General features: G+C 48.9%; 1 protein-coding gene and 1 long non-coding RNA gene across 8 annotated transcripts in view; one reads left to right on the forward strand and one right to left on the reverse strand.

The window, feature by feature from the left end:
- Positions 1-1,796: 1,796 nt before the first annotated feature.
- The window catches only part of C7H19orf38 (chromosome 7 C19orf38 homolog), a 37,011-nt gene continuing 11,018 nt past the window's right edge, over positions 1,797-27,789 (reverse strand). The window contains exons 2-9 of one of the 7 annotated variants that reach the window (XR_005091992.1): positions 21,726-21,822; positions 19,448-19,756; positions 10,054-10,149; positions 6,069-6,097; positions 5,481-5,524; positions 4,726-4,763; positions 3,565-3,676; positions 1,797-1,883 (exon numbers count right to left, since the gene is read on the reverse strand). Coding sequence is in view for 4 of the 7 variants with exons in the window: in XM_037207703.1 (XP_037063598.1) it covers positions 7,168-7,418; positions 10,054-10,149; positions 19,448-19,756; positions 21,726-21,768 (699 nt within the window). In the remaining 3 variants the exon portion in view is untranslated. The other 6 variants (XR_005091993.1, XR_005091994.1, XM_037207706.1 and 3 more) reach the window with 6 other exon arrangements.
- LOC114695231 lies at positions 5,992-14,518 on the forward strand. Its single transcript, XR_003734821.2, has 2 exons — positions 5,992-6,078; positions 14,164-14,518. It is a non-coding gene; the product is annotated as an uncharacterized LOC114695231 (long non-coding RNA).

Consider the following 27,789-nt stretch of genomic DNA (forward strand, 5'->3'; position numbering starts at 1 on the left):
TCCGTCAGCGCCAGGAGGGGGCGTTCGGCCGCTCGGCCACGCCCTCCGGGGGCCACGCCCCGCCCCCAGGCCGGCCACGCGCGAACGACCATGCTTTGTGCCACAGTGGAGTAGCTCGAGAAGGGTGGAGGAGCTTGAGCCCGGGACCGGTGGCCGACGAAGAAGGAACGCCCCCTCGAGGGCTGGGCTCTGCCTCTATGCCGGCGCCCAGCGAACCACACGCTCCGGGGTGAGTAGGCGCTCGGGTACGGCCGGAGGAGGGCTGGCCCCGCCCCCACAGGGGCCGCCGCGAGTCGCAAAAGGCGGGCGCTCTGAGGGCGGAGCAGCAGCGCAGGTCAAGGGGCGGTGCTCTGCCTCAGGAGGGCCGGTCATCTCCTGGCCAGGGTCCTGTGAACGACCGCCCCCGGCCTGGAGAATGAAGGTTCCACACTAGGCGCTCGGCCACGCCCCTGAGCCGAGTCCCCGCCCCCTCGGTCCTGGCGAGGCGCTGCACCTCGTTCTGCTCTCCCTGGTGGAGGAGGGAGGACCTGCGCGTGCTAGGAGGGGGCCGGCCTCGCCCCAGGCTGCACGGCTGGAAAAGCACTTTGAGCCCACTCCGGACCTTGGGGATTCCCACTGAACTGTCAGTCTTTGAGGAAATTCTCCAGCTTCTCCACCGGGACCCCTCCTTTCCAGCTAACTCTCGGATCCCCCAGTAATGGCTAGTTCAACAGTGTCATCTGCTATTCACGTTTTGGTGGACTCTTTGGGACCTCTAGTTTCTCCTGGTCCTTACGACCCCTTTGTTCCCACGTTCCTGGTCTCCACAATGCTGCATTCCCTCCCTGCACCTCCAGGCATTTCTCATACATCACATTAACTGAAGTTCAGTGGTATGGTACCTCCAGCGTGGCCAGTTCACCTTCCTCCCCAACCCCAAGTCATGCAATCCCAAATTTAAGGATTACCTAAACTTGGGGTTACTTTAACTGCCAGCAGGACTAAAAATACACCCAGCCCTTTCCCCAGCCCCGCCTTCCAATGGTACACGCTCATGATCTCAAGGCCAGCCTGAGCTACAAAGTGAAATTCTGTCACTAAAAAGCATACACCCTGTCGGGCTGGGGTGGTGCAAGCCTTTAATTCTAGCACTTGGGAGGCAGAGGCAGGCAGCCTGGTCTACATAGTGAGTTCCAGGACAGACAGGACTACACAGTGAAACCCTGTCCTGAAAACAACAACCACAAAAACACCCCAAAGTCTGGCATGGTGGTATGCACCGTTAATCCCAGAACTCTAGAGACAGGCAGGTGGATCTCTTGAGTTTGAGGCCAGCCTGGTTTACATAGTGAGTTCCAGGACAGACAGGGCTACACAGTGAGACCCTGTCTAGAAACAACAGAGAACATACAAAAATATAAACACCAGTCTGAAGGTCAGGTGCAGCTGGGGAAGCAGAGGAAAGAGGTACAGAATGTAGACCTCCTGTGCCCAGCTGGATGTCCAGATGCAGTGGCGACACCTCTGGAGGTCTACAATCCAGGGAATCTACAAATGGGCTCTGGCTCTCTGTCCAGCCTCTAGGCTGCTCCCCTGACGATTTGTCTTGTCTTCTGTGAGGAAGGTCACACCCTTCCTCTGGCCAGTCCATCTCCTTAGAAAGCCTTGGCTTGACCCCTCCCTACCGCCGAGTCTCTGGGTAGATGTCCAGCTTCTGCAGCTTTGGGCAGTGGGATGGGGAGAACCGGATAAAGGGGTCCTCACTCCTCGCCTCACTGGCAGGCCCGGAAAGTGCTGAACTCGGGGAGCTCTGGAGAGGATGATGTAGAGGTCGGCCGCTTTTGAGGCTCTGAGTTGCAAAGATGTGCATCTGGGGTTGCCACCAAGTCTTCCTGAGTCATTTTCTTTGTCCGTGGAAGAAAAAGAACTGAGTGATTTGGGGTGTAAGAACCTGTGAGTTCCCCCTATTCTAAACTCTCAGGTACCCTCCACCTCTCCCCACACCCATACCCCAACCTGCAGTGGCTCTGCTCCTGCTGCCTTCTCTCTGCTGAGGAAGGAGGCCAGAGGCCTGGGCTCAGCTCCCACTCTGTCACTCCCTAGCAGCCTGACATCACTTGAGTGACAGCTCTCCTACGCCTTAGTTTCAGATGATAGTATCCATCTCCGAGGGGCACTGTGGGCCTGAAACAGAGGTCATGACGTGGATGGCACCAGTAAGCCAGCTCACCTTTGTGCTCACCTATCAGGGCTCCCCTAAAACCTTTCAAGAACTGAACCCAGCTGATTGAGACAGGTTGAGGTCCCCTCAGAGCTTTGGTCCTCCCTAACCAGTGACTCCAGTAAGATCCCACAGGGTCTTTGTAAAAAAAAAAAAAAAAAATACAGCAGGGCATGCCTTTAATCCCAGCACTCAGGAGACGGGCAAGCAGGTCTCTGTGAATTGGAAGCCAGCCTGAGCTACATAGTGAGTTCCAGGCAGCCAGAGCTAAAGACCCTATTTTTTTTTTCCCCAAGACAGGGTACCTCTGTGTAGCTTTGGCTGGCCTGGAACTAACACTCACACTCTCTCTCTCTCTCTCTCTCTCTCTCTCTCTCTCTCTCTCTCTCTCTCTCTCACCTGTAGACCCGGCTGACCTTGAACTTACAGAGATCTCCCTGCCTCTACCTCCCAAGTACTAGGATTAAAGGCATGCGCGGCGCCACCACCGCCGCCGCCGCCGCCGCCGCCGCCACTGCCCAGCTGGTAAGACCCTGTCTTTTTTTTTTTTTTTAATAATTTATTTAACTTTATTTTATGTACATTGGTGTGAAGGTTTCAGATCTCCCGGAACTGGAGTTGCAGACAGTTGTGAGCTGCCATGTGGGTGCTGGGAATTGAACTTGGGTCCTCTGGAAGAGCAGCCAGTGCTATTAATTGCTGAGCCATCTCTCCAGCCCCTAAGACCCTGTCTTAAAAAAGAAAGATGCCAGGTCTCATAGCCCACACCTTTAATCCCAGCACTTGGGACGTAGAGATGGGAGGGTCTCTGAGTTCCAGGGCAGCCAGGACAACATAGAGATCTTTCTTAAAAAATAAAATAAAATAAAATTGGGACTAGAGGGCTGGAGAGATGGCCCAGCAGTTAAGAGCACAGACTGCTCTTCCAGAGGACCCAGGTTCAATTCCCAGCACCCACATGGCAGCTCAGGATCCAACACTCTCACACAGACATACATATAGACAAAACACCATTAAAAAAGAAAAAGAAAAAAAAATGGGATGAAACTAAGGTACTATGTGGGGTGGAACTAGCTAGTCAAAAGAAGAAATATATTGTTCATATGAAAATAGGCAAATCAAGAAAAGCAGGAACTAGAGCTTGAGACTTTTGGTACATGCCGAGCCTAAGACAGATATGTGTGTGTTACAGTGTTTTATACAGCCCGGGGACAGTGAGGGGACGACTACATACTGAGATCTGGTCTCAAATAAAAGCAAGTGAACTGTGACTCATATGGCAGAGTATTTGCCTAGTATGCAGGAAGCCCTGGGTTCCACCCCCAGCACTACAGAATCGGACTATAGTGCACACCTGTGCACACCTGTGATCGCAGCACTTGGGAGGTAGCTGGAAGATGATCAGATGTTCAGGTGCATCCTCAGCAACATAGTGAGTTTGTGACCAGGCTGTCTGGAAGCAAGATCTAACCAAACCTAACAATAGAAAGCCTTAGGGGCTGGGTGGTTCTGGCTGCCCCTGTCTGGAACAAACCTGCAGCACTCCACCTGCCCCAAACTCCCAAATGGTGGGATTACATGCCCCGGCCACCATGCCCTGCCTTCTTGGGTGATCTGCACAGTTCAGGGTTGGTCCAAGAGCTAAAGTCGCAACAGATGTACCAGGTCTCTCCCCCAGCTCCCGCCCTTCTCTTTTTGTATGTGGTGCCGAGTGTGGAACCCCTGCTTCGAACACAGCTCATTCTACCCCCAGCTGCGTCTCCAGCTTTTGTTTCATTGTTTTGTTTTGTCGACTTTTGCAACAGGGTCTCTCTGTGTAACCCTGGCTGACCTAGAACTCATTTATAGACCAGGCTAACTCAGGAATCCACCTGTCTGTCTCCTGAGTGCTAGGATTAAAGGTGTGTGTGGCGTCGCCCTCCTCGTTGTTTTAAGACAGGCTGGTGAGATGACTCAGCAACTCAAAGCACTTTCAGTCAGACCTGGTGACCTGAACTTGATTCCTGGTAGAAGGAGAGAACAAACTCCAGCAAGTTGACCTCTAACCTCCACAGGTATGCTGTGGCGCACACCCCTACGCACACACACACACACAAAAATAAAGTGTGGAGGGGAGATAGAGACTCTAGCCCAGGTTGACCTATACCTCACTGTGTAGCCCAGGCTAGTCTCAAACTCAAGTCCTCCAGTCTTTCTGCTTCCACCTCCCAAGTGCTGGGATTAGAGGTGTGAAGCCCCTACACTGACTTAAAAATAAGCTTTTCTTATTGTCAGGAGGAGATAAGAGCATATCACAGTGTCACAAGGCTCCACATAGGAACCTGAAGAGGCCATGGGTCACCCCAAACCCCTCACCATCCTCAAGTGTTGAACCCAATCCAGTGACAATATGGCCCTGTGATCCCCTAGTTTCTCATAACCAGCCCCAGACTTAGGGGCAAGTCCTAGTTCTGTGACTCTGGGCTTCTTCCTGGTTCTGAAGCTCATGGTCAGAGGACTCCCAGTGACACGGCCCCTCTACTCACCGTGGAGATGGCAAACAGAGAGTTATCAAAGGACATGTCTGAAACAGAGAGAGCAGAGTCAGCACAGGGTGGCCCGCTGCCTTGCACCCACCTGCTCCTGTCCCACAGCCTCACATCCAGAATCCACCCTGCAGAAGGAGTTGGGGTTCATCCTCCAGTATCCTCTCCTGCTCCTTTCCAGCCACCCCAGGGTGAGTTGTGAACATTCAGAGGGAAGGCACAGGTCTCACTGTGTAGAACAGGCTGGGGGGGGGGGCAGTGATATGGCTCAGCAGGTAAAGGCCCCTACAGCCAAGTTTGTTGACTTGATTCAATGCCCAGGACCCCTTGGTAGAAGGAAGAAATGATCCCTGCAAGTTGTCCTCTGACCTCCTCACATGCACTGTGGCATGCCGGCTCCCGCACACACATAAATCACGGACAAGTCAATCAATAGACAAACGCTGCTGATCTCTTACGTGTGCTGATAGCTTGGGTGGTGTGGAAGTGTAGTACAGAGCCTGAGTGGGGATCAGGGAAGGTTTCCTGGAGGGGGTAGCTTATACATTGAAGCTAGAGAGAGAGTTCTAGGCAGTGGGTAGAGCCAGTGGAGAGGCTGGAGACAGAAACAGAAAGTGGTAACCCAGCAGAAAGAATGGGGACAGTGTTTGGACCTCAAGAGCAACAAGAGGCCACAGAAAGGGTCCAAGTAGCAACAGGATTGTGAAGCTTACTTCACCCAGGGGAGCATCGAGGAGCCGGAGAACATAACAGACCTGTGTTGGTGAAGTTGACCTGAGCCCAGCAGGAGTCACGCTCTCTGCAAAGGGATTCAGAAGAAAGGATGCCCCATGAAATAGGACACTTGTTCAAGAACATCCCCCCAGCCACACCTGCTAGGGCTTGCGCTTACCACTTGCTCATCCCTTGCCCACAGCAAATACCTGCACACTCATTTCCAGTCATTACACTAAGTGACAGCTCTCTGGCTATTAGTACCCAGGGACAACTCCAGGGCGTCTAACATGGCCCAGTGGAGAATGCCACTGCAAATACCTAGGTTTCTGGGACAGTATTGGGGCAGCCAGCAGTGAGTTGGAAGTAAGGCAGCTGGGTTGTCTGGCCCCATGTGACTGGACTCCAGGCCTCAGTATTCACATCTGGAAAATGGGGTTCATCTGGACTTCTGGGAGGAAGTGATGAGCATTGGTTTTAGAACATCCTGACACATAGCAATGCTCAATAAATAATTCATGTTCCATGCATCTATCAGCCCTCTCACCAGAGAACACCTTCGGGGATGAAGGTCTGCCCAGCGTCTGCCCAGCCAGTGAAGTGCTCAGAGACACCCTGGAGGGACTCACCTTTGCTTCTGTAAGTTTTTTCATTTTAGCTGGAAGAAAGATGAACAAGTATTGGTTAGATTATTCTGGATCTGGTAGCAGCTGAGAAATGCCTACACCCATAAAACCAAAAACTCCCTTGACCCCTGTGGAACCCAACTTTGCCTCATCCACATAGATCTGCTACTAAGTACAAAAGCTGCTATAAACAGGCCTCTCTCAGTTTTGTTTTTTTGCGGTAGTTTTGTTTTCTAGGCAAGGTTTCACATGTAGCTCTGGTTGTTCTGGAACTCACGATGTAGATTAGACTGTAGGTACAGATCTGCCTGCTGAGTACAGGGATTAAAAGGTTGTACCAACATGCCCACCTTCACTTAGTTTTCTAAAACAGTCCCGTATAGCTCAGGCTAACCTGAACTCACTATGTAGCCAAGGCTGGCTTTGAACTCCTGGTCCTCCTACTTCTACCAGCTAAATGCTAGAATTATGGGTGTGTGGCATCACCCTTGATCTGTTTCTTTGAGACGGGGTCTAGCCAGGGTTGGTCTCTAAACCACAGTCCTCCTCCACAGCCTTTGAGTTCTGGAATTACAGGTGTGTACTACCACGTCACCCCATACATTTTAGGTGGGTTTTTCTTTTTAACCTTTATTTACTCTGTGTGTGCATGTTCTTGTATGGGTGTGGGTACACACACCAGAGGCATATGCAGAGGGCAGAGGAAATCCTGTGGAGGCAGCCGTCCTGCCACGAGCCCCAGGGATGGAACTTGTGTAGGTATGCTTGGCAAGCATCTTTGTCTGCTTAGCGATCTTACTGCCCTTATTTATTTTTGTACTTGACTTACGAGAAATGTATGTTCATTTAAAAAACAAGAACTCCAAGTTACCAGTGTGGTGGCTCACTGCTGTAATCCCTTCAAACTGAAAGCAGAGGCAGGAGGATTACCTACATTTCAAGGCCAACCTGATCTATATGGGAGATGGCAGGTCTTCAGACCAGCCTGGGCTCTGAAGTGAAATCCAAACAAACAAAATCTTCAAAATTGTGTAAACATGTAAAAGTGTTTTTCTTAAAAACTATGAATTTCAGGGTGGGTTTTAGGTAGTTGCACAGGCCTTTAATCCCAGCACACCAGAGGCAGAGGCAGATAGATCTCTGTGAGTTCCAGGCCAGCCTGGTCTACACAGAGAAACCCTGTGGGGGGTGGGGATTGAACCGTGGGCCTCATGCACATGAGACAAGCACCCCGCACTGAGCTAAGCCTTAGCAACCTTAGGATGACAATATGACAGCAACCGCTATATTCCCAGCTACTCAGCAAGTGGTGCCACCTACGAGTTCCAGGACAGCCAGGGCTACACAGAGAAACTGTCTCAACAAAACAAAACAAAAACATGAATATCCTGTTAGACAATTTCCAACACAAGCCTGTGGCCCTAGCACTAGAGAGGTGGAGGCACCTCTCAGCTATTAAGGCCACCCTCAGCTATTAAGCAAGTTTGAGGCCAGCCTGGGCTATGTGATACCTGTCAAAAGTGGGGGTGGGGGTTAGGGTGGGAGTGTGACCTCCACACACCTCCCCCATAATGAAAAGTAAACTTTGTTTAGAAAGAAGTCTCCACTGTTGCCAGGAGCTGAGGGTGAAGTGAACAGAGCCACTGCCTAATGAGTAGAATCCAGAGCAGTAGTTCTTAACCTATGGGTTATGACCCCTCAAGAAACCTCTATCTCCAAAAATACCTAGACTACAATTCATAACAGTAGCAAAATTACAGTTATGAAGTAGCAATGAAAATAATTTTATGGTTGGGGGTCACCACAACATGAGGAACTGTATTAAAGGGTCACAGCATTAAGAAGGGTGAGAACCACTGGTTTAGAGGATGAAAGTTCTAGAAATGGAGGGAGTGCTTGAACACAAATGGGACTATGCTTTTGTTTCTGAGACAGCACCTCACATAGCCCAGGTTAGCCTGGAACTTGCTATATAGTGAGACTGACATTGAAGTCTTGATCCTCTGCCTTCAGTTAGCAAGAGCTGGGATTACAGGTGTGCCCACGGTGCCTTTTATGCAAGAGACTTGAACCACCATCGATCTTGATGCCTCAGAGGGTGGTCCAGAAACAGGATAGTACCCTTGAGTACCCAGGGGTCCCATATGTCAGTCTCCCCTTCCTCCCCCTGTCACCTCCCTTCTGCTGGTGACCTGCTGCTGAATTCTGGTGAAAGAATTCCCCAGACTGACTGTCTCCGTGCTCCTGAAAACATGGGTGAAAAGAAGCAGTCCTGGGGAGGGGCAGAGATGGCTCCAGCTAAGAGCACTGGCTGCTTTTCCAGAGACCCCAGGCTCAGTTCCAGCTACATGTGTAGGAGGCACAGAAGTCCTCATGCTCACAGATGAGCACAAGGGGAACCTGGACTATTACACACACACACACACACACACACACACACACACACACACGGCTGGTACTGCACTAATACACACACACACACACACACACACACACACACACACACACACACACGGGGGGGGGGGGGGGGGGGCTGGTCTGCAAAGGAAGGGATGCATAGCCTGCTATCTGCCCAGAAGGCTGGGAGCGGTGTGGTTAATAGTCTGATGACCTTGGTGACATCCCTGTGGTTCAGACCACACCAGATCTTCCCTCAGACCCTTATCATGAGCTTGCTCCTCTCAGTCAATGTATAGAACCTATCTTTTTGGAAGGTGTCACATATAGTCAACCTGTAGAACCCATCTTAATGGAAGATGTCACATGTACTTTACAAAGAGTTTCAGTGTCATTTCTTAAGCTTAATTGTGCACATGGGATTGAGTTAATTATCACTAGGAAAATTTTCACCAAATTGTCCTGTGCTTAACATGCCTAAAATAAACCATTTGGGGTCAGACTCCTGAAGTCTGAACCAGCATCAGCTGATTAGTCATGTTGAACTGAGCTACCTTTTTCCTCCTGAAGATCATGACGACCCACAGCCATTGTAACTCCAGTTGCAGGGTATTCGATGCCCTGTTTTGGCTTTTGGGCATTGTGTACATGTGGTGTGTATTTATGCATGCAGGCAGATACCTATACGCATAAAAAAGTGAAAAAAATTAAAATAAAACAGTTGTGGTATTGTCCATATGAAATTGTAGCACTTGGGAAGCTGAAGCAGGAGGAGTTCAAGTTCTAGACACACACACACACACACACACACACACACACACACACACGCACACACGCACACACACACACATGCACACGCACACGCACACGCACACACACACGCACGCACGCACACACACACGCACACACACACACACACACACACAGAAAAAAAAAAAAAAAAAAAAAAAAAACTCCAGGAGTAAATAGGATTTCAACATCAGCCTCAATGATCCTAGAGGGGGAGGAGAGGAGAGTGGGGGGAGGAGAGAGGGGGGAGGGGGAGGAGAAGAGAGTGAGGGGGGAGGAGGAGAGGGGAGGGGGAGAAGAGAGTGGAGGGAGGAGAGGGGTGGGAGAGAGTGAGGGAGAAGAGAGTGGGGGAGGGGGGAGGAGAGAGTGGGGAGGGAGGAGGAAGGAGAGTGGGGGGAGGAGAGAATAGGGAGGGGGGAGGAGGAGAAAGTGGGGGAGGAGGAGAGAGGGGGAGGAGGAGAGAGGGGGGAGGAGGAGAGAGGGGGGAAGGGGGAGGAGAGAGGGGGGAAGGGAAGGGGGAGAGAGGGGGGGGGAAAGTGGGGGTGGAAGGGACCAGGACCTGGGCATGATGGTGCAATGCCACACTCCAAGGGCAGAAACCGAGGCAGTGGATTTCTGGTTTCCAGGCCAACCTGGACCACACAGTGGTTTCAGGGCAGCCAGGGCTACATAGTGAGACCCTGCCTTAAACACTGAAAGAGGAAGACTGAGAGCCATGTGGAAGACTGCCAGCTGGCCTTGTTTCCTGCATGCCCCATCACCTTTCCTGCCCACTGGCCTTGTTTCCTGCATGCCCCATTACCTTTCCTGACCACCACAGCGATAGCCACCATCCCTGCGAGGAGGAGGAGGACGGCTCCAGCCAGGCTCAGGGAGAGCACCATGATCCAGGTGGGGACTAGAGGGAGGAGAAAACAGGGCAGGTGAAGGAGCTGGGAGGGCATGGGAGGGCACGCACCTGGGGGTACCTCCTGGAGCTCCACCCTTACCCAAGAGATGCTGCAGCCAAGCATCTTGAGTGTAGGTGGGCCTGGAAACTTAAAGAGCCTTGTACATAGGCAATTAGCAACCAGTGAGGACTTCTGCTGGACCAGTAAGAAAGTTTCTTCCTTCTGGGGAAGAATCCCCATCCTAAGACTGGATTTCATTTAGAAAATTGAGGAGGAGGAGGAGGAGGATTATGAGTTCAAGGCTAGCATGTGCTAGAGAAGTCAAAGCCAGCCTAGGATACAGAATGACCTACACAAACACATATACACACACACACTAAAAAAAAAAAACAAAGACAAAGCAAGGGGCTATATAGCTCAGGATAGAAAATTCACCTAATGTAAGGAAGGTTCTAGGTTCCATCCCCAGCACCATCAAAAAGAAAGAATGGATATTTAAATTTTTTATTCCATTTAGTTCTCTCTCTCTCTCTCTCTCTCTCTCTCTCTCTCTCTCTCTCTCTCACACACACACACACACACACACACACACACACACACACACACACCAGTATGTGTATGGAGGTCAGAGGACAACATGTGGGAGTTGGTTCTCTCCTTCCATCATATGGGTCCCAAAGATGGACTCAGGTCATCAGGCCTGAGGGCAAGTGTCCTTAACCACTGAACCATCTAGGTGGTCTGACAATGGACAAATGATCCATTGTTGTGTATAGTTAATACATGCTAATGAAAACATCATTTGTATTTTTATTTATATGCATAGAGGCTGAGAGGAGGCTTCTTCAGTACATTCTAGAGCCCCCGGAGTCCAGAAAAGGGTGTCAGTTCCCCTTACACTAGGGTTACAGGCAGCTGTGAACTCCCTGATATGAGTGCTGGAAACCAAACTTGGGTCCTTTGGAAGAGCAGCCAGTCCTCTCAAATGCTGAGCCATCTCTCCATCTCTCCAGCCTCCATGAAAACATTTTTAAAAAGAGCTCTGTGTGCCTGGCATACCTGTACACCTTTAATACCAGCACTTGGGAGGCAGATGCAGGTGGATTTCTGTGAGTTCAAGGTTGGCCTGCTCTACAGAGTGAGTTCCAGGACAGCCAGGGCTACACAGAGAAACCCTGTCTCAAGGAGAGAGAGAGAGAGAGAGAGAGAGGGAGGGAGGGAGGACGAGAACGCTCTGTGTAATCACAACCCTTAGGAGTCTGAGGCAGGAGGATTACATTGAGTTTGAGGCAAGCCTGAGCTACAGTATGAGACCTTGTCTCAGAAAAAAAAATTTAAGATATTTTAGGGCTGGCAAGATGGCTCTGCTGCCTAGTTTTGGTTTTTTTTTTTTTTTTTCCAGGCAAACTTTATTAACATACAAATAAAATATCATCACATGCAGCTCTGTGTGCTTCCCCACATACATTAACAGGTAGACTTGAACTCTAAGTTGCACAGATCAAAAGATATTTGACCAAATCCATGAGCAAAATAAAACTTGCTCTGATCCTGTTCTTAAAAGATGTTCTAGATCGGAACTCTGGCTTTGCCATATCACTAGCTAAGCTTTGAGAGGACTGGCTTCCCCAGGGCTGGGAGGGCGTATGTAGTGGGGGGGTGTCTGGGAGAGGACACAGCCCTGTTTCTAGTCAGCTGCCTGCCATGGCCTCTGCTGGCTAGTTTTATGTCAACTTGTCACTAGCCAGAGTCATATGAAAGGAGGGAACCTCGATTGAGAAAATGGCCCAAAAGATCTGGTTGTAGGGGACTGAAGAGATAGCTCAGAGGTTAAGAGCATTGGCTGCTCTTCCAGAGGTCCTGAGTTCAATTCCCAGCAGCAACATGTGGCTCACAGCCATCTGTAATGAGATCTGGCGCCCTCAGGCAGAACACTATATATATTAAATAAATTTTTAAAAAAAATCTGATTGTAGGGCTGGAAAAGGCACATGCCACCACTGCCTGCTGTAGGGCATTTTCATAATTAGTGATTGAAGTTGGAGAGCCCAGCCCACTGTGGATGGTGCCATCCCTGGGCTGGTGGTCCTGGGTTCTAGAAGAAAGCAGGTTGAGGCTGGGTGGCAGTGGTGCACGCCTTTAATCCCAGCACTTGGGAGCCAGAGGCAGGTGGATCTCTGATTTCAAGCCAGCCTGGGCTACAGAGCAAGTTCCAGAACAGCCAAGGCTGCACAGAGAAACCCTATCTCAAAAAAACAAAAAGAAAGGAGGAAAAAAAAAAAAAAAAAAAGGCAGGCTGAGCAAGCCAGTGAGCAGCACCCCTCCATGGCCTCTGCATCAGCTCCTGCCTCAGGTTTCTGCCCTGTGTGAGATCCTGCCCTGTCTTCCTTCAGTGTGACTATGATGCAGAAGTGTAAGCCAAAGAAACCCTTTCTGCCCCAACTTGCTCTTGGTCATGGTGTTTCATAATAGCAATAGTAACCTAAGACAGTGACTTAGTAGTTAAAGGCACTTGCCACCAAACCTGACAATCTGAGTTCAATTCCCACATGCTGTAAGGAGAGAACAGATTCTCAGATTGTCTTCTGACCTCCATGTGTGCCAACAGGAATACATACATTACACACACACACACACACACCAATAAAATGCAACACAAATAAAATACAATTAAAAAGAAATTAGGACTGGAGAGATGACTCAAGGGTTAAGAGCATGGACTGCTCTTTCAGAGGACCTGGGTTCAAGTCCCAGCACCCACAAGGAGGCTCACAACTACTTATAATGGGATCTGATGCCCTCTTCTGGTGTGCAGGCATACATGCAGATGGAGCACTCCATAAAATACATAAGTAAATAAATCTATTTAAAAAAAAAAAAAGGAAAAGAAAACAAATTATGGAGGCTGGAGAGACCTCAGTGGTTAAAAGCACTGGCTCCTCTTCCAGAGAACCCATATTAAATTCCCAGGGTCCACATGGTAGCTCATAACCATGTGCAATGCCAGACCCAGAGGATAAGAATCCTCTTCTGACTGGGTGGTAGTGGCACACTCCTGTAATCCAGGCACTTGGGAGGCAGAGCAGACCGATCTCTTGAGTTTGAGGCCAGCCTGGTCTACAGAGTGAGTTCCAGGACAGCCAGGGCTACAGAGAAATCCTGTCTCAAAAAAAAAAAAAAAAAAAAAACAAAAAAGAGCCAGCCTTTAATCCCAGCACTCGGGAAGCAGAGGCAAGTGGGTCTTTGTGAGTTCGAGGCCAGCCTGGTCTACAGATTGAGTTTCAGGACAGGCTCCAAAGTTACACAGAGAAACTCTGTCTCAGAAAAACAAAAAAACAAAAAAACCCTCTTCTGGCCTCTTCGGGCATTGCACACATGTGGTGCACATTCAATACATGCAGGCAAAATACCCACACACATAAAACAATAAATAAATAAATGAATGAGTGAAAATACCCATTCACATAAAACAATAATTAAAGGAATGAATGAAAATACCCATACACATAAAACAATAAATGAATAAATGAATGAATGAAAATACCCATACACATAAAACAATAATTAAAGGAATGAATGAAAATACCTATACACATAAAACAATAAATGAATTAATGAATGAAAATACCCATACACATAAAAATAATAAAGAATGAATGAAAATACCCATACACATAAAACAATAATTAAAGGAATGAATGAAAATACCCATACACATAAAACAATAAAAGAATGAATGAATGAATGAAAATACCCATACACATAAAACAATAAATAAATAAATGAATGAATGAATACTAATTTTGGAAGGGCTATTTTAAAGGTTCTCTGTGGCTAGGGTTGGCACTGGAGCACTAAGATGCACACCGAGAGCTGCTGGGCAGGGTTTGGCCACTGTAGGGAAAGGTGTCCTTAAAATAAGGGAAGGAGGGCGAGATGACATGGAGTTCCTGCCCTTTGGGTGTTTGTTTGTTTGTTTGAGACAGGCTGTCACTGTGTACATCTTTCATTTTCAATTCTAGCCGTGTCTGAATTCACACAGTGAACTGCCTTCAGTGAACCAGCAAAGCCCTTTTGTGGGCGAATCCAATCTTTTTCCTCTCTTTCCTCTGCGCCCCACCTCTTTTTCCAAAAGGACTCAAGGGCCCGGCAGCCCTCACTCAAACTTGCTCTGTAGCAGAGGAAGACCTTGAACTCCTGATCCTCCTGCCTCTACCAGGATGACAGGCATGTGCCCCGTGCTGGGGTGAGACCTGGGGCTTTGAGGATGCCCAGCAAGTGCTCCCACAGTGCAGCCTCATCCATGCCAAGTTTGTTTTGAGACAGGACCTCACCATGTAGGCCTGGCTTGCCTGGAACGCTCTATGTCGACCAGACTGGCTCTGAACTTGCCTCTACTTCTGAGTGCTGGGATTAGAGGTGCACCACCAAGCCTAGCTCCCATGTCGTCGTCTTTCTTAATTAATGGGTGGTTATTTGTTTATTTCATGTGTTTGAGTGTTTTGCCTGCATGTGTCTGTGCACCACTTGCATGCAATGCCAGTGGAGGCCAGAAGAGGGAGTGGGTCTCCTGGGGTTGGAGTTAGAGGTGGTTGTAAGCGGCCATGTAGGTCCTAGGAACTGAACCCAGGGAACTGAACCCAGGTCTTCTGAAAGAGCAGCCAGTGCTCCAAAGTGCTGAGCATCTCTCTAGCCCCTCCATGTTGTGTTTTTGAAACAAGGTCTTGCTCCATAGCTCAGGCTGGCCTGAACCTTGACCATTGCCTGGCTTTGAATGGGGATTTTAAACCTCATTAAATGCAATTATCTTGTGGCTCCAGTCTGGGTACTAAAGAGTCAACGACATCCACTCTGGCCATACAGTGGGCTGTGATGGCTTCCTAGAAGCCATCCCCCAGGACGGGAGCTCCATGGCAGCATGTGACACTCCTGTCACCCCAGCACTAGGGAGATGAGTGCAAGGGATCAGGAGCTTAAGGTCATCCACAGCTGCACTGGGGGAGGGGAGAAGCCCCCCACATGAGTATCTCTTAAAATGTTCCTTTAAAAAGGAAAGAATGGGCATTTCCCAAGTTTTTGTCTGCAAAGGATTCAGATTCCCCTCCCCAGGACCTGGGGTGGGGGTGGAGTGGGGTTCCTGATCTCAGCTGACAGGGGAGGAGGGACTGGTATTTTCACAAGGTTAGGTCTTGTTCATTCACCCTCTGCATCAGGAGAGGCATCTCATCTTTTGGCTGCAAGACCACCAGGCCTAGGTGAGGAAGGGAGCCACTGATAGTGGAGCTCAGGCAGAGAGCTCAGAGCCCACTCTGCTTTCCCGACCCGCAGACAGCGGGCAGCTAGATCAGGAGGCCTTTTCCTCACTCTCAAGGATGACCTTGAACTTCTAATCCTCCTGCCTCCACCATCCAAGTGCTGGATAGCAGGAGTCCACCACAACACCCAGATCTTCTATTTGTTATTGAGATAAAATCTTGCTGTCTAGCCTGACTGGCCTCCAACTCATGGCAGTCCTCCTGCCTCGGTCTCCAGAGTGCCGGGATTACAGATTTGTGCCACATGCCTGACCTTGCTCTTTAAAAATAATTTTGTAATTACATTTTTATTTATGTTGAGCATGGGGAGGCAGTGTACATATGTCATAGCGTGTGTGTGGAGTGGAGGTCAGAGGGTAACTTTTGGGAACTGGTTCTCCTTACCCCATGTGGAATCTAAGGGGTGAACTCAAGCCAAGCTGTTGGGCATGGCAGCAAGCTGCCCCCAAACACACACTGAGCCTTCTGTGTCTGTCTGTGAGAGAGGCTGGCCGCCTCTCCTAGACTCCACTTTCCACTCAGCTCCCCTAAGCTCATACCTGGCACTTCAGATCCATAATGCAAACCCATCCCATCTCAGGGAAAGAACACTCAACAAAGACTATTGGGGTCTAGCCTCTACAGTCTTCTCCCAGAGTTCCAGAAGAGACGCTACCAGCAGTGGATTAATCTGAGGGATCCTCAAATAAATCTAAGTACACCAAGCTCTTTAGTCCACTCACTTTATTCTTCTGAGTCAAAATCTCTCTACACAGCTTCAGTTCTGTTCTCATCCTTAGCTCCTCTCTCTCCCTTCCCCTCCTGTCCTCTCCTTGTTCTATCTAAGTTCCTTCCATCTTCATCCCCCTCTTCTCTCCCCTGGCCTGTTTAAATACACATGCAATCAGCAATTCTCTGACTCTGCCACATTCTGGTCCGGAAGGGCAAGTCTACTCGGTAGCTAGGAAGCCTGCCTCATAGCTTGATGCACCTGTATGTGAAAGCCCTTTTGTTCTGAGTTAGTTGTTAAAGGGGAAGTCGAGAGGTACCACGTGGGTGATGGGAGAAAGGGTTAAGCTTACTTTGCACAAGAAGTAAAGTACCTAACATCTGTCCGGCCTTGGCCATTGTCTCCTCCACGTGGATATTTACTTTAGTTCAGGAGACTAGAAGGTGGTATGGATGCTTGTCTATCTGAATTTTGTCCTTGGATGTTGAGAGGTTTCTCAGACAAAATGTGTTTGTTTGGAGAAGGCCCTGGCCCTGAATACTTGCCAGTGGAAATAATTACAGAAGGCAGATATCTGAGTAATGCTAATTCTGGAAACAAAGGCCTGGAAAAAAGGAAGTCTTGCCTGTGTCACAGTTGGGGACATGTTCAAATATCTCAACTGTATAGGGGAAATAGTGTCCAGTGAATGATCAAGCACACTGTTCTAGGAATGGAAAAGATACAGTAGCACATGAGAAATTCATAGGAGGAAAGGGCTAATATTCAAAAGCCAATATCACCAACCACAAACAGTGGTGGCGGTGGGACCATGGAGGCATCAGATGCTGCTCCGAGTTGCTGGCTGCTTCTCATTGTGTTGGTGACTGTGGTGATGCTGCTACCTGGGACGAAGGGTTTACTGCTGCTGGTTCAGAGAAGAATTGCCTGGACCATCGTGTTACAAGAAAGCATCGGCAAAGGTCAGTTTGGAAAAGTTTGGCAAGACAAATGTTGGGGAGAAATTGCTGTGAAGATTTTCTCTTCTAGGGAAGAAAGTTCATGGTTCTGATACAGACATTTATCAGACTGTGATTGCTCCAAAACCACAGAGGAGGCGGAGGCGCGCACACACACACACACACACACACACACACACACACACACACACACACACACACACAATGTCTGCAGGGAACCATGACTACACCTAACAGCAACTTTGAAATGTTCAAAAGGATGATGGGACCCCACAAAGAAGATTTCACATGGACAATGGTAAAGCCATTAAGCTAATTAACACCATCAAAAGATCAGCTTTGGACTCCAACTGCTCAGGACAATTTGGAAATGGCTAGCTGAGATGATCCAGATTCACAGACAACTCGAGCAAGGACTTGAGACAATTCCTACATTTTCCCATTATGCAGAGACTGGACAACAAATGATACAGCTACCTCTCCCAGGACTTGACAATTAACCCAAGCATTTTCTTTTCAGGATTCCCTAAAGATGTCTTAATCCCCAGAAAGCAGGAAGTTATTTTAAGAAAACTATGCCCATATTCCCAAGAGGTGGGGTAGATGGTTTTTCGTCAAAAAGTTATGGATAGTGTCATTGTTTATGATGGTTGGTTACAAGTTGTTAATTGTTAATGGTTAGGAAAAAAGCTGAACAAGGAGATTAGCTTCAGAGTTTTTGTTTAAAAAAAAAAAAAAGAGCCATGTGGTGGCACACACCTTTAATCCCAGCACTTGGGAGGCAGAGGCAGGCAGATCTCTGTGAGTTCGAGGCCAGCCTGGGCTAACAAGTGAGTTCCAGGAAAGGCACAAAGCTACACAGAGAAACCCTGTCTTGAAAAACCAAAAAGAAAAAAGAGAATATAGATGTGAGGTAGATCATTGAATCTACTCTGAGAAAAAAGAAAGAAATAATAGGATAAATGGGTAGATCATTGAATCTACTCTAAAAGGGGGAAGATATAAAAATGACAAAAGGGGGCTGGGCGGTGGTGGCACACGCCTTTAATCCCAGCACTCGGGAGGCAGAGGCAGGCGGATCTCTGTGAGTTCGAGGCCAGCCTGGGCTACCAAGTGAGTTCCAGGAAAAGGCACAAAGCTACACAGAGAAACCCTGTCTCGAAAAAACCAAAAAAAAAAAAAAAAAAAAAAAAATGACAAAAGGTAGATTATTGAATCTATTATGAAAAAAAGACAATATGGATATGATAAGATAAAAAGGGAGATTATTGAATCTACTTTTAAAAAGGAACTACTTGTTTTAAATAGGATAAGTAAAGAAAATTTTTTGTCTGAATTTGTCAAATGTTAATGGACTGGACATTGTTAATGTAATTCTTGACTGTATATATTGTATATACTTATTGGATATAGTTTTTCTTGTATTAGTTATAAGCTTTTTTAAATTTTAGACAAAAAAGGGGAAATGTGGTATTGTGTTCCCCAAAATATTGTGCATCCTAATAAACTTATCTGGGGTCAGAGACAGAACAGCCATAATATTAAATATAGAGGTTAGGCAGTGGTGGCACATGCCTTTAATCTTAGCATTCCAGAGGCAGAGATCCATCTGGATCTCTGTGAGTTCAAGGCCACACTGGAAACAGCCAGGCATGGTGACTCACGCCTTTAATCCCAGGAAGTGATGGCAGAAAGCAGAAAGGTATATAAGGCGTGAGGACCAGGAACTAGAGCCATGTTAAGCTTTTAGGCTTTTGAGCAGCAGTTCAGCTGAGATCCATTTGGATGAGGACTCAGAGGCTTCCAGTCTGAGGAAACAGGATCAGCTGAGGAAATGGAGAGGTGAGGTGGCTGTAGCTTGTTCTGCTTCTCTGATCTTCCAGTGTTCACCCCGATACCTGGCTTCAGGTTTGATTTTATTAATAAGACCTGTTAAGATTCGTGCTACATCAGCTGAATTCCTGCTTCGTATTTCTGTGGTCCACAGCAAACACAGATATGAGGCCTCCCAGGGCTCTGCTCAGTCAGATCAACAGCTGATGTCTGCGGGTGGCCCACTAGTCCCTACAAGATTACCTCCCTGCCACACCGCACATGTCCTTCCTATCACTGAGCTTCTGCCTTCCTGAGGTCTCCCTCAAAACACAAATGCAAGTTCCAGCCCCAGGGCCTTTGCTCACCATTTCCCTGCTGTAAGTCCTGGGTATCTATCAGGGGGCCGCTTCTCTTCCTTCCAATCTACTTGTCTGTAGACTTGGACTTGCACCAAAGCATCTCGGGGAGGGAGAGGGCAGCATGACGGGGCTCCGCATTGGGGTCTTACCTGGAAAGGAGACCTGCACTGACTGGCTGAGGCCGGACAGCTGGGGCTGGCTGTGCTCACCCATCACGCCGTACTGACAGCGGAAGTCACCCCCAGCAGCCTCACTGCCACCACGAGTCACATTGAATGTCACGCCGGGCTGATCTGCGGGGGCCTGCAGACGCTGGACTGCCTCTTCCCCTCGGAACAGGGTGAAATTGGCCCCGAGGAAGTCCTCTGGGGCTGTACATGAGATGTAGATGGCGTCGTCTTGGCTGCTTGGGTAGGGGGGCACCAGGAAGATGGCCGGTGCAGGAATGGCAAAGGAGCCTGTAATGAAGAAGGACAGCTTGAGCTGGCAGTGTTCTTGGGACCAGCTCACCTACTCGAAGTAGGTGATCTACGTGCGCGCCTAGACAGTGCTGGGGATCAAGCCATCCTAACCTGTTGATCTACACTCCAGGCCCTGAGCCTTGGTGTTTGTAACAGGACACTGGTGACCCCTGAACACTCACCACTGTCTCGGAAACTGGGTGCCCAGCACATGGGTACGATGGCACTCACATGTCATTAAGTCATCTTATCGACAGTCGCGGTGATCATTATACAATCGAGTGATGCTCGGTCAACAGAACCGTGCAGCAGACCCTGCTGTGGTTGCTAGGGACAAGGCAATGTACTCTAGAAATGAACAGAAGCCAGGACTGGGGAGACGGCTCAGCGGTTAAGAGCACTGGCTGCTCTTCCACAGGACCTGATTCCAAGCACCCACATGGCAGCTCATCACTCGGTCTGCAACTCAGGTCCAAAGGGATCTGACGCCCCCTTCTGGCCTCCACAGGCACCAGGCATGCACACAGTGCCCAGACATACGAGTAGGCAAATCACCAAACACAGAAAATAAAATGAAGGCAGGAAAGAAATAAACAGAAGTGCTGACCTCAGGAAAGTGCAAGAGGAGTGCTGGGTAATGGAGAAGGCTACTTGTGAACTAGGGTGACCTCAGAGGACTTCCCAGAAGAGGTGACACATAATCTGAGCCTTGCTTGTAGAGAAGGACCGCTGTGAAGATTAGGGAAGAACCTTCCAGCCTGAGGAAATGCTGTAGGAAGAAGCCCAGAAGGTGGATGGGGCACACCGATGAGCTGGGATGGGGCTCCATGGTAGAGCCCCTACCTAGAGTTCCCCAGTGAGGAGCTGGGGTGTGGCTCGGTGCTTCTGCCATGGGTGAGGCCCTGGCTTCATCCACAAGAGAAGCAAACCCAAGAGGTGAGGTCACGTTGGTTGGCAAAGGGTGAGTGAAAGAGAGTAAGCAGGGAGGGGGAGGAGGAATCCCCTCACTCCCGGGTGCTGTGGGAGGGTGGGGTGAGTTCTGCAGGCAGCAGCTCCTCGAGAGGGACCAGTCTTGCCTCCCTGTCACAACTTCCTGACCAGAAAGTCAGAGGCAATCCAGTTTGTCTTCTTAACATTTATATTCTGTGCATGAGTGATTTGCCTGCGTGTATGTCTGGGCAATATGTAGGTATCTGGTTCCTGTGGAGCCCAGAAAAGGGTGTCAAATCCCTTTGGACCTGAGTTACAGAAAGTTGTGTTCTGCCATGTGGGTGCTGGGAACTGAACCCAGGTTCTTTGGAAGAGCAGCCGGGGCTCCTAGCTGCTGAGTTGTCCTCTAGCTCCCTGCTTTCTTCTCTCTTTTTAAAAATTAAATTTATTCATTCAGTGTGTGTGTGTGTGTGTGTGTGTGTGTGTGTGTGTGTGTGTGTGTAAAACAGAGGACAACTTGCAGGAGTTGGGTCTCTCCTTCCACTGTGTGAATGCCAGGGATCAAACTCAGGTCGTCAGCCTTGGCAGCAAGTGCCCTTCCCCTGACCCATCTCACCAGCCCCTCTTTAAAACAGACAAACAGACAGACAGAGCCACATACATCCCCGGCAGGCACTCCTGTGTTATGCCCCTCGGCTTTGAGCAGGATGCCTGCAGACAAACTTCACAGAACTTCTGAGCTAACCTCTCCTGACATCACAAGTTTCCGAGTCCCTTTCTCTGAGTGCCACAGTCCTGGCGGCCAAGGGGGCTGAGTCACGGACAGTAGCACTGCTACTGGGGTAATATTTCTAGAAAACTTGGCTCAAGGGGATGAGAAAGCTCAGGCTGGCGTTTCCCAGGCTGCCTCTGTGGGGATCCGACTCATCTAACAACTGCAGAGAGCAGCCGCACTGTGCTTTCTGCCCCAGAGGGCAGCCTGGTGGACAGGGGAGGGGCAGCTGGGTGCTTCCCCAAGGGCAAGCTTGAGACTCACCAGATGCAAACAGCAGAATGGTCCAGGGCATCTCTCCTCCCATGTAGGGCTGGGAAAGCTGGCTGAGGCCACGAGGATCTGGGGCTCCCTGCCAGCCCTGCGACCACAGTGGAGAAAGGAGAAGCGAGGGTTGGTTTGTACTGTTTCCTCAGCGGCAGGAAGTTGCACACACGCTTGGGCACCAAAAGTGATTCTCTCCTGTCCCCACCCCTTCCCCAAACACACAGCCAGTCACTCTGCCACTGCTCGTAGCCGCTCCGGCTACAGTTCTGTACACTGCAGGGAAAACGCTTCCTCCCTCCAACCTCAAGAACCTCGGTAGTGTCCGTGGGCTAAGAGGAAGCCTCCACCCATGACACACCGACCGGTGGCAAAACCAAATGATGTGGTGGCATCGAGGGGTGAGCCTGCGTGTCCTCAGGCAAGATCTGACTGAGTACTGTGATGTCTCAGCTGCTGGAGAGGGTGAGAGCAGGGATATTAATTAGATCAAGGAACCACAGCAAATGCCCTGGTTTCATCAAGGGGCCTAAGAATGCTTGCCTAGAATCCCCAGTGAGGGCTGGGGCAAGGCTCCCCGGGAGAGTGCTGCTCTAGCTTTCAGGAGCCCCATGCCCCGTGGTTTGCAGTTTTGGATAAAGGCCTCAAGGCTTCCCCAGCTGTTTGAAGGAACAACAGATGGAGAAAATTCCTGTTAAATCAATACACTTCTAAGTTAATGATACATTTTTATTTAGTTTCCCATTCAATCCTACAATGTGCCTTAAAGTCTACACTAGGGGGCAGCTTTTGATCACTGTGGTGTTTTAAGGAAGCCTGTCTCCACAGACTATGGCATTATTTGGGAGGTTCAGGAAGCAGGCCTTGCTGAAGGAAGTGTGCTGCTGGTGGGGAGCTCTGAGAGTTCAGACGCCTGCGTTCCCATTTTGCTCTTGGTTCCTGTTTGTGGTTCAGCGGCTACATGAGCTGCCTCCACTCTGTCATGGAGTCTACCTCTGGAACCATAAGCTCAAATAAACCCCTCCTTCTGTGAGTTGTCTTGATGGTGGTGGTTATTACAGCCACAGCGAAGTAACTAATACAGTCACAAGGAACAAGAAGCCTGTCCTGGGCTGGAGAGATCCTGTGGTTAGGGACACTAGCCGTTCCTCCAAAGGACCTAGGGTTGATTCCCAGCACCCACGTGGCTGCTCATAACCAGGAACAACTCTGGTTCCAGGAGATCCAGTGCCCTCTTCTGGATTCTTGGGCACTACACACAGGTTGTACATGCAGGCAAAACACTCATAAAACAAATACATCTGAAAAAGAAGTACCTCCCAGACTCGAGAAGCATGGGCTACATGCTGACCAAGACAAGAGAGACCCTCTATCTCTCTCTCCCTCTCATTTTATTTTATTTCTGAGACAGGGTTCTCTGTGTATCTCTGGCTATACAGCCGAGATTCTATCTCAAAACAAAACAAAACACCGACTTACCAGGCATAAAGACGCACACCTTTAATCCCAGCATCAGGAGGCAGAGGCAGGTGGATCTCTGTTTGATGCCAGCCTGGTCTACAGAGTGAGTTCCAGGACAGCCAGGGTCATACAGAAAAACCAAAATAAAATTAAAAATTAAAAAAAGAAGAAGAAAGAAACCCTAACTAAGACAGTTGCTCTGTCTGTAGCCCTGGCTGTCCCGGAAATCACTCTGTAGACCAGGCTGGCCTCAAACTCAGAGATCCACCTGGCTCTGCCTCCTGAGTGCTGGGACTAAAGGTGTGCACCACCACCGCCCAGTAGATTCTTAATTCAAACCCGTGAATGGTCAATGTAGAGTCTTTAAGGGACTCTCCCACTCCCTCTGGAGCATCACAAGCCAGACCTCCGTCCTCTGCACTGCCATCAACACTTCCGTCTCCCAGGATCCCACAGAGCAGTCCACGGAGCTCCTACCACTCCACAGCTTCTCCAGCCAAACCTCAGATATCACCACAAGCCTCCCCAAAACACACGGTCAGGTTTCTCCCAGCAACACCCTACTCCTGGTACCGATTTCTGTCTTTGTTAGGTTCTCATGCTGTGTGAGATGAAAGGGTTTGTCTCACATCCACTCTCACATCACAGTCAAATGTCAAACAAGTCAGGCCAGGAACTGGAGAAGGAGCTGCTGCAGAGGCCATGGAGGATGCTGCTCACTGGCTTGCTCCTCATGGCTTGTCCAGTCTGCCTTCTTATAGCACCCAGGACCACAGTCCCAGGGGTGACACTGTCCCCCACCAATCGTCAGGAAAATGTACCACAGGCTTGCCCGTAGGCCAGTCCAGTTTGGGTATTTTCTTATCGAGGTCCCCTCTTCCAGAGTGACTAGCTTGTGTCAAGTTGACATCAGACTAACCAGCAGGCCCATCATCTCAGCACTCAGGAAGTAAAGGCACGAGTTTCAGGAGTTCAAGGCCAGCCTCTAGGTCAGTGGTTCTCAACCTTCCTAACACTGCACCCCTTTACAGTTCCTCATGTTGTAGTGACCCCCAACAATAAAATTATTTTTGTTGCTACCTCAGAACTGTGGTTTGGCTACTGTTATGAACTGTAATGTAGTTCTGATATGTAGAATATCTGATATGCAAGCCCTGTGAAAGACTCATTCAACCTTCAAGGGGTCTTGACCCACAGGTTGAGAAGCTCTGCTCTAGATCGTGAGTTCATGTAGTTCTGGACTACATGAAACCCGGCTTCAGCAAACAAAAAGTTACAAGGGATAGTGGGAGAATTCAGCAAAGCAAGGAGCCCAGGGAAGCTAGGCAAGCTCTCTAGAAGATGAGGGTTGAGCCCCTGACAGGACTCTATCCTCTAAGTGGTTCAGTCACAGACTCTGAGGTTACAGAGAACTTTTGTCCAAAGCAGGGAAGAGCCCACTTTAGGAGGTCATGGTGGTATACTCACATAATCCTGCACTGGAGAGGCAGAGGCAGATCTCTGTGAGTTCAAGGCCAGCCTGGTCTACACAAAAAATTCCAGGTCAGCTACATAGTGAAACCCTGTCTCAAAAAAGGGGGCAGGGTTTGGGGTGAGGTAGGGTGGGGTGGCTTCTGAGGCACTTCAGTGAGTGGAGTGCTTGCCCAGCATGTATGAAGCCCTGGGTCCATCCCCAGCATGAATAAAATCAGCATGGGGTACCCACACATCATGCCAGCACTTGGGAGGCAGAGGCCAGGTGATCAGGAGTTCAAGGACATGCTTGGTTGGCTACTTAGTGAGTTGGAGAGCAGTCTGAACTACATGAGACCCTGTCTTGAAAAAGAGCCAACGGGGCTGGAGAGATGGCTCAGTGGTTAAGAGCACTGGCTGCTCTTCCAGAGGACCTTGATTCAATTCCCAGCACCCCATGGCAGCTCACTACTGTCTGTAACTCCAGTTCCAGGGGATCTGACACCCTCATACAGACATGTATGCAGGCAAAACACCAATGCACATGAAATAAAAGTAAATAATTAAAAAAATGTTTAAAAAAAAAAAAGAGCAAACAGGCTGCACCTTGCCCTGAGGGTCACTTGAACGGTGTTTCAAACATACATGCACAGGCATAAAATGAGAGCAAATCTTAAAAACAACTTGAGATTTATCTCCTGTGGACAAGTGTTTTGACTGTATGTGTGTCCTGCACTATGTGCATGTCCGTCCGCTGCTCATGCAGGTCAGAAGAGGGCTGACAAGCAGAGTTTGATCCCTGGACACCACAAGGTGGCAGAAAAGGGCCGACCAAGAACTCTCCTCTCACACCACATGTGAGCCACGGTGAAATATAACACAAAGCAAAGCAGAATATTAGTATATCATCACCTGACAGGATGTGGAACCACCTGGAAGAAACCTGGGCACACTGGTAAGGGACTTGCCAGCTTTGGTAAACTGTGTGCAGCACTAACCCAAGAAAGGGAAGCTGAGGGCCAGGTTTCACTCTCTCTTTCTGACTGTGACTGTGATCCTCAGGCCCATGCCACCAAGCCTTCTCTGCTGGGATGCACTGAACCCTGGACTGTGAGCCACAGAATATACATCCTCCTCAAACTGCTTCTGCTAGGCATTGGACCACAGCGACATGAAAAGCAAGGGGTGGCGCACGCCTTTAATCCCAGCACTCAGGAGGCAGAGCCAGGCGGATCTCTGTGAGTTCGAGGCCAGCCTGGTCTACAGAGTGAGTTCCAGGACAACCAGGGCTACACAGAGAAACCCTGTCTCAACACCCCTACCTGGCACCCAGGAGAAAAAAAGAAAGAAAAGAAAAGAAAAGGGACACAATATATAAAGAGCATTTAAGCATCAACAACAAAAACAATCCAAGTTTGCCGGGCGGTGGTGGCGCACGCCTTTAATCTCAACACTCGGAGCAGAGCAGCGATCTCTGAGTTCGAGCAGCCTGGCTACCAATGAGCTCCAGAAAGGCGCAAAGCTGTGCAGAGAAACCCTGTCTCGAAAAACCAAAAAAAAAAAAAAAAATCCAAGTTTGAAATATACAAAAAAAATGTGAATAAATGTTTCTCTAAAGCATATATACAAAAAGGAGAAAGAGGTGAATATTATCATGCTGAGTGCTTGTAATCCCAACACTTGAAAAGCAGAGGCAGGAGGTATTGGGACCCTGAGTGAGCAAGAGGCCTTGAGAGGCCATTGCGTATGGCTGTGAAAGTGAAGCCTGAATGTTGTGTTACCAAGGAGAGCCGCACACAGGGCACGGAACCAGCCCAGGACAGAGGTGTTATGTTGCAGGCATTGGAGCTGGAAGGGCAGGGCCATCTGAGCCCTCTGACATCAGACTTGGGGCCACATGCTACCAGCCGCAGAAAAATATAATGGAATCCAGCTACTATCACAAAAGCTACTACTTGGAACAGTCAAGGACTTTTCCAAAGGTCAAGCCATGGCTTAAGAAGTCTTGGCGATATTTTAGCTTTTGTATATATATTAGCTGGTTCCTACATGATTTTCATATATGTTATGTGTGCTTCCAAGAACTCTTTTTTTTTTTTTTTTTTTTTTTTTTTCGAGACAGGTTTCTCTGTGTAGCTTTGCGCTTTCTGGACTCACTTGTAGTCCAGGCTGGCTCGAACTCACAGAGATCGCTGCCTCTGCCTCCCGAGTGCTGATTAAAGCGTGCCCACCACCGCCGGCTCCCAAGAACTCTTAACAGTGTATTTATCTAAAATACCCATTAAGCACCCAAGGCCAAACGATTTCCTGAACTAAGGTAACACCCTTATGGAAAAAACACCAGTCTCCTAGGTCAGGTGGATAGCTTTATTTCTTGTACAATTTAAGCTGAGACTCTCCTTCTTTTTCTTTTCTTTTTTTTTTCTTTCTTTTTTGTTTTTTGTTTTTTGTTTTTCAAGACAGGGTTTCTCTGTGTAGCTTTGGAGCATGTCTTGGAACTCACTCTGTAGCCTAGGCTGGCCTTGAACTCACAGAGATCAGCCTGGCTTTGCCTCCCAAGTGCTGGGATTAAAGGTGTGTGCCGCCACCACCTGGTGCTTTCTGGTTTCTCTTTTTCTTTCTTTCTTTTTTAAAGATTTATTTATTTATTTATCTATTTATTTATTTATTTATTTATTTATTTATTTATTATGTATACAGAAGATATATATTTATTATGTATACATCTCATTACAGATGGTTGTTAGCCATCATGTGGGTGCTGGGAATGGAACTCAGGACCTCTGGAAAAGCAGTTGATGCTCTTAACCTCTGAGCCATCTCTTCAGCCCTCTTTCTGGTTTCTTGAGACAAGGCCTCACCTTGTAGATCAGGCTGGCCTCACTCTCAGAGATCTGCCTGCCTGTCTCCCAAGTGCTGGGATTTTGTTTGAGTGCTATCGTGCCCCATCCTATTTATTTTGTGTTTTGTTATTTCATGTGTAATGGTCGTTTGCTTGCGTGCATGTATGACCACCCGTGTGTGGTGCCCGAGGATTCAGAAGAAGAGGGCGCTGGACATTCTGGGACTCCAGTTGTGAACTGCCATGTAGGTGCTGAGAATGGTCCCCAGGACCTCTGCAAGAACACGCAGTTAAGTTCTGAGCCTCTCC

This window comes from Peromyscus leucopus, chromosome 7 (assembly GCF_004664715.2).
Source record: "Peromyscus leucopus breed LL Stock chromosome 7, UCI_PerLeu_2.1, whole genome shotgun sequence".
NCBI classification, from domain to species: domain Eukaryota; kingdom Metazoa; phylum Chordata; class Mammalia; order Rodentia; family Cricetidae; genus Peromyscus; species Peromyscus leucopus.